Here is a 12,079-nt window from a genome sequence, read left to right on the forward strand (position 1 = left end):
AAGAAACATCAATGAGAGCGAAACAGTGATCAGCTGCCTCCTGCACGCCCCCTACTGGGGATCGAGCCTGCAACCTGGGTATTTGCCCTGACTGGGTATGGAACCAGCAACCTCTTGGTGCATAGGTCGATGGTCAACCACTGAGCCATACCAGCCAGGACTAAATGTATCTTTAAACAAGACATTTTTATTACTCTTCAGTCAATATTCATTTACATTTACCCAAATACTTACTCCTTCCAATGCTCTTTATTCCTTCCTGCAAATCTGTTTTCCTATGGGATTATTTTCTTTCTGCTGTAAGAATTTCCTTTTACTCTTTCAGAGTGTGCCTGCTGGTGGTAAATTGTTTTTGTTGATCCACTGAGAAGTCAGTTGCCAATCTTATCATTATTCCTCTGAAGCTAATATCTTTTTCTCTATTTTATGGTTTTTCTCATTGACTTTGACTTTTAGCAGTTTTACTATGACACTCCTATCCTTCCCTCTCCTCCAAGGGGGTCCAATTATACATGTGTTAAACCTTGTTATGTTGCATACGTCTATTACACTCTCATGTATTTTACATCTTACCTTTTCTCAATGCAATGTATTGTAGATATTTTTAACTGATCAATTCTCCAATTCACAAATATTGTGTTGGAGAGGGAGAAACACTCATTTGTTGTTCTGCTTATTTATGCATTCAGTAGCTGCTTCTTGCATGTGTCCTGTCTGGGGATCAAACATGCAACCTTGGCCTATCAGGACAACACTCTAACAAACTGAGTTACCCAGCCAGGGTCTTCATCTAGTTTCTTGAACACATTAATCAGTCATTTTAAAGGCCTAAGAATTCCAATATCTGGATCACCTAAAGTTCTTTCCTACTCATTTTTTCTTTTGATTTTCAGTCATTTGATCGTGTTTATTGGCACGCCTGGTATTTTTCATGGAATGCGAGACATTGTATATCAGAGTTTAGGGGGCTGGATGATGTCACCTCCCTCCAGAGAGGTTTTAAGTTTCTTCTGGTAGGCAACTAGAGTAAGGGCTGTTACCTTATCTAATCAGGGAAAGTTCTGAAATTGAATTTCAAGCTGATCTCTTCCAGCCAACTTATTTGTAAGGCATAGTTCTTTTGAGGTCTCTACTGAAATCCTGGGGTGTTTGCCAGGTTCATTCCTCTTTGGCTGGCCTTGAACTCTAATTTTTGTCTCCCTAGTACTATGAGGACAAAAGCCGTGCTTAAGTTTTTATCCTCATGACAGCAGTTTTCTGCTGAATTTCTGTAAGTTACTCCCACACATCTTAGGATGTAGCAAATACCTTGAGGCAAAATATTGAGTCCACCACTCTGAGACTGTCTTTTCCCTGGAATTCTGGACCCTCGAATTTTAGCTGCCTACACAGCTTTGAATTCAAATTTTAGTTTTCCTACTCAGTCATTCTGAAACAAGCTCTGGACCATTGCTTTCTCTTTGGCCTATGCCCCATGCCAGGAGTTGGCAAATGCTCCAAGAATTTTAAAAAGCAGGGGTAAATACAGGGCTCAACTCAATGTGTTTTCTTTCTCTCTGCAATTCTGGTTCCTGCCAAATTTGTCCTGGCTGCCTTGGTTAATACCCAATGCCTTCAAAGGTATTATTATTATTTTGTATTTTAAATACCTTTTATAGTAGTTGTCAGCAGATTTGGTCTGACATTCTATCATAACCATAACTATAAGCAGAAGTCCATATTGAATTTTAATTATTGATATGTATTTTACTCACTAGTCCAAGGCTTCCTGAGAATATTAACTACCTTCTTATGTCCTGATTTCTATTTTAATATCCAGCACATTATCTGGCACAGAGCTTAATAGATATTTGGTAAGTTAATTTTTATATTAGGAAGAACTGGCAGAATGCAACTAAAGCATAGCATTTAAAAATCATTCATACCCATCAATTCTGATTCCACTAATCTCCACTAAGAAATACACAATCTTTTCTTCCTCAGCCCAAACACTGATGAGTAAATCTCTCAATAAAATTGTACATTCTTAATGCCTATTTGAGATTAAATTACCTTAGGCAGTACTAAAAGCTTTTGTTCATTTATTAAAACTATTTTGTACCAGATTAAGTGATTTCATTATCCTTTGTATTAACTAATCCATTTCTAGGTCTGGCATTTTACCAGAAAACAATGATATTTTTCACCTAAAAATAAAGCTCTCACCCAGCCGTCATGGCTCAGCAGCTGAGCATCAACCTATGATCCAGGCCATCACAGTTCGATTCCCCATCAGAGTACGTGCCCAGGGAGTCGGCTTGATCCCCAATTGGGGGTGGGCAAGGAGGCAGCTGATCAATGATTCTCTCATCATTGATGTTTCTATCTTTCCCTCTCCTTTCCTCTCTTTGAAATCAATAAAGACATTGAAAGAAAAAAAAAAAAAGGTAAAGTTCTCTTGCCCTGGCTGGTGTGGCTTAGTGGTTAGAGTGTCAGACCTCGCACTGGAGGGTTACAGGTTCGATCCCTGGCCCCAGTCAGGGCAGGTGAGGGAGGCAACCAATTGATGTATCTCTCTCATATGGATGTGTCTCCTCTCTCCCTGCCCCCTCCCTCCCATCCTCCCTTCCACTCTCTCCAAAAATCAATGAAAAAAATATCCTGGGGTGAGGATTGTAAAAAATAATAAAATAATAATACAATAAAAGTAAAGCTCTCTTAAATTAACCTTTAGAGGCTACAAGAAAAGTTGTTAAATATGAAATTTAGAACCAAAAAAAAAAAAAAAAAAGTTTACCAAAAGTATACATTGTTTTCTTCCATTAGCTAGTTACTCTTGCATTATCAATCTTATATTATCAACCCCTAAAGAATGGGCTAAAAGAACTGTAATCAGCTGCCTCTGGGAAACAGAAATTACAAAGCTGATGCAATAGGGAAGTGGACTATCACTTCTCCCTAAAAGTACAATTACTAGAGTTAATTGCATACTTAAATTAAATTTTGACTTTAAAACATAATTGTGTACAAACTGAGGAACTGATTTTAAAATAAAGGGGAGACTTAATTCTTAAAGTAATAGTTCTGAAGGTTGTTTATGTAATGCCATGAACTTACGATATAGCCTTGAGGAAGTAATTTATCTTGTGGGGATTTCAGTCCCACATTTGTAAACCCAACAGTAAATCAGAACGTCAAGGCCCTTTCAACAGTAACATTTTAGTGTTCTAAAACATCAGTGAACAATAAGTGGCAGGGCACAATTTAAGAGAGAAAAATATATTTGTTAGATAAAAGGCCAACTCACAAGGGCTTGTTTTGTAATGGATGGTTAATGAAATTACAGTGATTAGTACAATTATTTTAGGATGACTCTTAAGAGGGTTAAAGGAAGATGATACGGGTATTAGGGAATCTATCGCCGTCGATTAGACAGCTCCTAGATATAAAGCATGAGTGGTCCAAGCATTAACAATGCATTTGGGGCCCAAGAGAACAGTACATGCTGATTGTCACGTAACAGCTCCTGCTCTAGTGAGCCAGTCAAGTGTCACAACCTGCCCTTTCCTGCAGACTGTGAGTGGTCAGAGACCAAAGGACTGGTCTCAAACTGCTAGCTCCAAAGGATGGGTATACTTATCCATATTTACAGCTAGATAAGAAAAGGGCTCTGGCACTTCTTACATAGCTCTTGACAAATTAAGAGCTCTATCAGATATACCTTTCAGTTTAAAAAGGTTATGCATTTAGAATATCCAATTTTAACTCACAGACCTTTAAATAAAAGGACCAGCTCCTATCTACTTTTAAACAAAGTAACAGATATCTGTCTCACAGGAAACAAAAGCCAGACAAACAAAAAAACCATACATATATGTCATTACCGAAGTGATCACAGGAAGCAAGGAGGGAGAAGGGGGATTGGGTTTGTAGCATAAGACTGTCTAGTGTACAAAAATATTCTTCTTTATATGTGTTAACTATTCTGTTTTATATTATATTTCCTCCTGCATAGTATATACCCAGTAAATGAAGAAAAAAAAGTTAAAATTATTTATTGACATTCTTAAGTAATTGACTTCAATGTGTGTTTTTTAACCTAACATAATTTACCTTAAAATCATAGAATCAGAGAATTCAAGTGGGAAGGAACCAAGAGACATTAGTTAAAAATCACTGATTTAATGTTTGAATTATCTCAACTTGATGGGTGACAGAGTTCATAATCAAATTGTAGTTACTTTATAATTATTGAAAATGACTCAATTTAAGTAGTAGTCTAGGAAAAGTTAAAGCTTAAGTCATAACACCCAATAACACAAAATAATTTAAAAATCTAATAAACACGTAGTATATGCTGGGAAATGTACGTGACTGCCTGTTACTCCTCTATTTCAGAGAGGAAGAAATTGAGGCTCAAAGAGGCTAAGTAGTTTGTGTAAGGTCACACAATAAGGGGCAGAGCTAACATTTAAAGCTTATCTGACACTCAAGTCCAAGGTCTTAATCACTACTCTATGTGTATTATCACTGTTCCATCTATGAATCGCCTGCCGTGCTTGTAAAAATGCAGATTCCAGGGTCTCATTTTTTACCTCTCTAATTATACTTCTTCAGGTGAGTTTCTAGAATCTGTACCTTTTTCACAATCGTCATAGGTTCCTACATACAAGTCTGAGAACCACCATTCCAAAAATGAACATCCAATGTATCCCATTACATTCAGTATATAGGTTCAGACAGTTGCTCAGTTCTGCCATGTGCTGAGCCTTATGCTAGACACTCAAAGGAGGCCAAGACAGGCCCTTCTTGTCCACTGGTATAAATGGACAAAAGCTCACAGTCTAGAAAAGAAGACAGATATGCAGACTGACAACTGTAATACCGTTGTGATATACCCTGTGGGATTTGGGAACCCAGGGAAATTAATGAGTCACAGACCCACCAAAAATATACCCTGAAATACAGAAAACACTATGTCCTATATCAGGCTCAAGTCAAGAAAGAACTTGGCTCCATGGGCTCTGTGGGGAGGGAGTGGGGGGAGGGCACATGTGAGGGATGAACCTTTACAGGGAAGGAGTGGGGCATAAACAATTTTGTATAGATGCTAACTTCTAAACTGATGGAGCAGATGCTCTCCAGATGGAAGGGGTGGAGTGAGAGGATGAGGGCCATTCAGGGCCAAAGTGAAACTGGGTATTTCAAAAGAATGGGGAGTTGATAAGCCTACACAGGGGCCAGATCAATCATAAATGGTCTTGTTCTTCATGTCAAGGATCTTGGATTTTAACCAAATGATCAAGGGAAAACAGCTTAAAGAGAAATAAGCAGATCATGATTTCAAACCATTCTGGCAGCAGTTTAGAAGATAGGAGGATGAGGAAATTACTTAGGTCCATGTAAAAAATGTATACACAACATTCATTGCAGCATTGTAGCCAAAACAACCCAAATGTATATTAACAGGAGAATGAATAACAAAATGTGGTATATCCATACAATGGAATATTATTCAGCCAAAAAAAGGAGTGAAGTATTGATAACATGCTATAACATAGATGAACCTTGAAACCATGCTAAATGAAAGAAGCCAGTCACAAAGAATCACATATTGTGCGATTCTGTTTATACAAAGTGTGCAGAACAGGCAAATCTGTAGAGATAGAAAGTAAATTAATGGTTGCTTACAGCAAATGGGGAGTGACTGCTAATGAATGGGTAAGGGGTTTCTTTTTGGATTAATGAAAATATTAAAAAATTGGTCATGGTGATGGTTGTACAACTCTGTGAATATACTAAAAATCAATCAAATGCACATTGTAAATCAGTGAACTGACTCTTATATGAAGTATATTTCAATTCAATAAAAAAGGCTATAAAGAAAAATAATTAAGTGGTTGTGCAATACTGATTTATGCTTGATGTTTCAGTTCTAGATCAAGCTTGTACCCACCAGCATTAATGTTCTTGCCACTAAGCAAAGTTCAGAATATCAGTTTTATACCTAATTTCAAGTCTGGAGTATCAAAGTCTTCTATTTAGGCTGGAGTTTCATGTCTGGCTTCTTTCACTTAGTATAATATTTCAAGGTTCATCCATGTTGTAGCATGTATCAAAACTTCCAATCCATGAACAAGGGATGTCTCCCATTTACTTACATTTTCTTTAATTTTTCAGCAACATTTTGTAGTTTTCAGGATACAAGCTTTATGCTCCCTTGGTTAAATTTATTTCTAAGTATTTTATTCTTTTTGATGCTTTTAAAAATGGAAGTGTTGTCGTAATTTCATTTTCACAGTTGTAGTCTTCCTTACTTGTAATTATCTTTTTCTGATTGTGTTATCAGGGTAATACTGGCCTAACAGAATAAGTTAGGAAGTGTTCTCTCTTCTATTTTTAGAAGAGGTTGAGAAATATTAATGTTACTTTTTTAAAAACATTTGGCAGAATTTACCAGTGAAGCCATGTAGTCCTGGGCTTTTCTTTATTGAAGTTTTCTGATTATTAATTCAATCTCTTTAGTAGCTATAGGTTTATTCAGATTTTCCTCTTCTTGAGTCAAATTTGTGTATTTCTAGAAATTTGTCCATTTCATCTAGGTCATCTAATTTTCCAGCATACAACTGTTCATAGTATTCCCTTTTAATCTTTTTTCTCCTGTAAAACTATTAGTCATGTCTCCTCTTTTATTCCTGATTTTAGTCTTCTCTTTTTCCTTTGTCAATCTAGCTAAATGTTTGTAGATTTGCCGTCTTTTCAAAAACCAGCTTTTGGTTTCATTTCATCTTCTCTGATTTTCTATTTCCTTTACTTTTGCTCTAATCTCTATCATTTCCTTCCTTCTGCTTGCTGTGAGTTTAGTTTGCTTTTTCCTACTTTCTTAAGGTGGAAGGTTAGATTATTGATTTGAGATTTTTCTTCTTTTTAAGATATATGTTTACAGTTACAAATTTTCCTCTGAGAGCTGCTTTTGACACCTCCCAAAAGTTTTAGTATGTTGTGAATGTTCCTGCAGTTATTTTTACTTTCATTCCACTGTAATCAGAAAAGACGCTTTGCATAATGTCAATTTTTAAAAATTTATTGAGACTGGCTTTATAACTCAACATATAGGCTATAATGGAATATTCTTTGTGCACCTGAGGAGAATGGGTACTCTGCTGTTTCTGGGTAGAGTGTTCCATAAATATCTTATAGGTCTAGTTAGTATATAGTTCATATATACAGTGTATAGTTCAAGTCTTGTATGTCCTTGCTGATTTTCTATCTAGTTGTATCCTAATCATTACTTTTTTTTTGCTAAGTAATTTTCTATTGTGCTAAGATATACATAACATACAATTTATCACTTTAACCATATATGAGTGTACAGTTCAGCGGCACTAAGTACACTTACATTGTGCAACCATCACCACCATCCATCCCCAGAACTTTTTACATCTTGCATAAACCGAAACTCTGTACTCTTCTAACAATAACTCCTCATTGATCCCTGCCCTCAACCCCTGGCACCACCATTCTACTTTCTGTTCCTATGAATTTGACTATTCACATAAGAGGACTCATAAATATTTGTCCTTTTGTATATGGCTTATTTAATTTCTTATAATGTCATTAAGGTTTATCCACATTTCTAGAAGTTTTTTCCTTTTTAAGACTTCATAATATTCCATTTTGTTTATCTGTCCATCTGTTGGACACTTGGATTGCTTCTACCTTTTGGCTATTGTGAACAGTAGTACTGCTATGGACATGGGTATATAAATATCTCATTCAGTCCATTGTTTTCAATTATTTTGGTTAGGTATATACACATTAGAAGTAGAACTGCTGAATCATACAGTAATTCTATATGAATTACTGCCATATTTTTTTCTATAGCCATTGCAGTGCATAAGGTTTCCAATTTCTCCACATCCTTGCCAACATCACTAGTCTTTTTTGTATCTAATGAAAGCTGGAGACATTTAGACACTTAGCAAATCCTCACTATTATGACTTTCTGAGAATTCAGTCCATTGTAACACACTTAGCTCTTCAATCCTCAATGAGCTGAAGATCACGGCCTGAAGTCATGTACAAATTTGTCCAAAAGGGAATTCATTTTGGCAGATCTTAATCTGCTCCTCTATTACTCCATTACCTCTTTTATACAAAAGTTGCCAGAAGAGGTTATAGCTAGTTCTTTTATGTCATTTTGGTGAAATGGGGGCTGATATGATGAGACCAAGAATACAGAACTTTAATTCCCTTCTGCTGTTGTATTTCTGTGTGGTTGCACCAAAATATGAAACAGCAATTGAGAACACTGGCTGCAGGATAGGTCGAGTCTCTATAACTAAAATCATATGTGAGGACACTAGAAATCTAAACTATAGTTTTCAGCAGTCTACTGGACATATTTTAGAGGTTTCCATTGTGTGAATGAGGATTTCCTCTCCAAATACCATATTTAACATCACTTAAAATAAAATATTGAAAGGGGGAAGAGACGGACAGACAGACACAAACAGAGGAGGAAAGGGCAGGCTATTAAAACAGTCCAGATGTGAAATGATTAGGGCACAAAGACAGCACAGTAGGAAGGGGAAAATTCTATGAAAAACAACTTAGCCAAAACAAAACTTCAAACATAATAATTAAAATATTAATTTAAAGTAAAATAAACATATTTGTACTCAGTCCAGATGAGACCTCAACAAAAGCATTTAACTGAGACTTAAGAAAAGGCTGTAATAGCTGAATAAGAGAACTACAAAGATTAGCTCCTCTGGAAAGGAAAGAAACTTCTTTAAGTGACACGTCACCAAATCTGGGGTAGACTTTCAATGCGCTGAATGTATTCCTGAAATTTACTACAGGATTCATCATTTCTAATGTGAGCTATGACACTCCAGCACTTGATCTGGCAACTGCTCATGTGGGACAAAACAACTATATGGTTACCTGGTAGCCTTCTGTTTTCTTCTGACACCACTTCAGCAAAGCGTTCCTCTTGGACCCTCCATATTCCCTCGCCAACGCTGAGAGAGGGTCCTTCCTTTCTTCCCTGAGAAGTGAAAATAAGGAACCCAAAGTTAAAATGTTTTTTTATTTGAGCACCATTATAAACCAGAAATTCAACAAATAAAAAAGACCAGTGTTGGTCTGCATACTTGAATGGGATAAATGCATACACTAAGGCATCCAAAGGCAAGATGTATACTTTCATTCATTTGATTTTACCTACCAATTTTTACAGGGTCCCCATAGACCTGCCACTGTCAGGACTTTCTGCTACCTGAAGGGAGGGACTCTATTCTTTACCCACACGAAAACTGGCAATGATTCGGTACAGTATGCATTCACAATGAACAGAATGCATTCTGGGATGCTCAGAAGGGGAAAAGCAACCCCGCATTGGCAGCATCTGAAAACTGGCATAGCTGCCTTTCATTCAATATCTTACCCTTTCATAATCTTTATGCTTTGGTTTTATTTTACTCATTTTTGTTTCCAAAAATATCTATAATTGTTTCACCTTTTAAAAGAATTACTTATTATAAACACAAAGGACAAGGTTATGCAAGATGAAGAACTAGAAGGCATAGTTTCTGCCTTTGAGGTGCTTACAATTAGGAGGAGTAAAACATAAGATGGCAATAAAAACTAGAAACATCCACAAAATATCTCAAATGTGTTTAATGCTAAGCTGTACACTCTTTACTGACTATAGGTAATTAGAATTTTACCTTGCACAGAAAATAGAATTTTTCTGTAAACTCACTCACTCATTCAACAGCCCCCCATATGTAGCACCATTGTGCCAGACAATGTGTGACTGCTGGGCAAGGGACAGTGAACAACACAGGGGCCCTGCCCCCTCAAAGAACTTCAGAGTTTACTACAGGATTGACATACTATAGAAGCTTGGGGAAAAAACATCAATGGCTATATATAACTCATTTCTTAAAATTATATGTAGGACACGTTAGGGCACTGTTCATTGCCTTGGAGGCAAAGAAAATATCCTGCCCCAAACAGGACACTAAATCAAAAAAGATTTTGTGATCACCCTGATGAGAGCAGGGGAAGCATAGGACTCTACTCATTTAGCACCAAATCCTTCCTTCCAGTCACTACTTTAGAAATAGAACAGAACATTAAGGAATTCCTGGAGAGAGAGATTGCTTTGTAAAATAACCTGCTCCTTGACAAATGGCATACTCTTAAAACCTTGGTCTATTTTTTAGTGCTTTTTTTATAAAGCAGAGATTCTAGTCCCAAGCCTCATAAACATAGCCCAATAAGTGCCCTAGAGGTTATTACAAGTAGATTAGTATTCTTTAGCACACTGATTCTGTCTGTATTTACCTTTCAGAATACGTCAGGAAATCAGAGAATACACATTTAGAACTGAAGCTTTTCCAATTGAGAGGTACACTGAAATAGTACCAATTTTTACTTATCTTAGAACCAAAAGTAAAATACAAAAATATTTCAACATGCAGTTAAGACTACTGCCTTGAAGAAATATACTTTTATGTTGCTATACCTGCCTGCCAGATTCCTGCTTTGGTTTAAAGGGTTCAAAGAAGTTTGTTATAACACCACTGAATACAAAAAAAGAAAATGAAGATAGATTTAAGTGAATGAACACAAAAGACAACTCCTCGACCCCCGAATCTCCATCAAGTCAAAAATAAAAGTAACTACTACAATCAATGTGAAAGGTTTACTTTGGCTCACACCAGGTATGTTTTATCATAAAAACAGCATCAAAAAAGAGTAAACTATATGGACACAATAAGAAGCTGCAGAAAAGAGCCTCCTAGAGCTGGAGGGTCATCTGTTATAACTTCATTGTAAGATGAGGAAACCAAGGTAGGAGATACCTTGTTGAAGATCATAGCTTCTAAGTGGGACAACCAGGGATAGTGGGTGCCCTTCCCAAAAGTACAAAGACAAATACAAACTGTGTTCTCCCCTGTATCAGCCAGGGCTGTGCAGGAGCTATATTGCATCTACACCCCTACTTGCTCCAATGGTGCACTGCTAATGGGACCACTATTCTAAGAGGTTGGTCCCCTAGAGGCAGGGCTTTACTTTAAAAGTATATAATTTGAGTCTGAGATGCCAAATATTCCATTTTACCCTCAAACCTATAAGTCAATATATGACTAAATTTCTGAAACCCATCCATATCTTACTTTCAACTCTTAATACATCTTAATTCTTAATTTCTCTTGATACTGAATTCCTCCTAATACTTCTTAAAAAGGAGTTTTCTTCATTCCTACAAACAATGTATGCTAAATTTCTGACATCAATTTTTTCTTTCTAAATTATAAATACTTTTTAGTCCCAAACGGCTCCTGATATAAGAGAAACGGGAGTGAGAATAAAATATAGTGCATTTTCATGTATTGCTTCTCCATGAATAACAGCCTCGAGTTCTCAGCCATCTTTGGTACCTCTCATTCTTTCATTCCTTTTCTAAAAATCTGTTGCCAAAATTAACCATCTTGTCCTTTAAAAACCTCCTGAGCCCAACCCTCCTTTCATCATTTCCACAGCTATCACCCTGGTGCAAACTTGATAATGTTGTCCCACAAGCAGTGTGATATTCCTTTGGTGCTCTCTGCAACTTCGGTTCAGAGGAGAGTAACCCTTGCATCACCTTCTCACACTAATTTATTCATCCCGCTTTAGGGCTGTTACCATATCAAAGTGGCTCGATTCGACTCTAAAGAGGTTCTACTGTTCAGCTGCACTAGACCCAGTCAACCTTACCCCACTGCCCCCGGTATGGAGGCACACACCTTCCGGTTTTCTGTACCTACCCTCTCTGTGTATGCAGTTCCACCTCCTCACCTATTCATCTTTTTTGTACATTCACTCAAGTGATTGGCCTTAACAATAACGCCTGCCTTCCCTCTCCATCCACTGTCCTCAAGGCCCCACTCAAATTCTACTTTTCTAGCCTTCCCTAACATTCCACCCACACCCCCAGTATTTGAATTTCACAATTCTTACTTTTGTATTCAACCATTCTCTAATTGAAAAACCCGAAACACCAACTGCTTGAGAAAGAAAACCATCTCTTTGGGGAAAGAAA

At 36.9% G+C, this 12,079-nt stretch overlaps 1 protein-coding gene across 5 annotated transcripts in view; it reads right to left on the minus strand.

Annotated features, from left to right (window-relative positions):
* The window catches only part of SPECC1L (sperm antigen with calponin homology and coiled-coil domains 1 like), a 109,319-nt gene that overhangs the window by 26,415 nt on the left and 70,825 nt on the right, over window positions 1-12,079 (minus strand). For all 5 annotated transcript variants that reach the window (XM_081122859.1, XM_081122857.1, XM_081122861.1 and 2 more), the window contains one exon: window positions 8,929-9,031. In XM_081122859.1, coding sequence (XP_080978985.1) covers window positions 8,929-9,031 — 103 coding nt within the window. The remainder of the gene's footprint in view (window positions 1-8,928; window positions 9,032-12,079) is intronic.

Source organism: Miniopterus schreibersii (assembly GCF_964146895.1).
Source record: "Miniopterus schreibersii genome assembly, chromosome: 20".
NCBI lineage: Eukaryota > Metazoa > Chordata > Mammalia > Chiroptera > Miniopteridae > Miniopterus > Miniopterus schreibersii.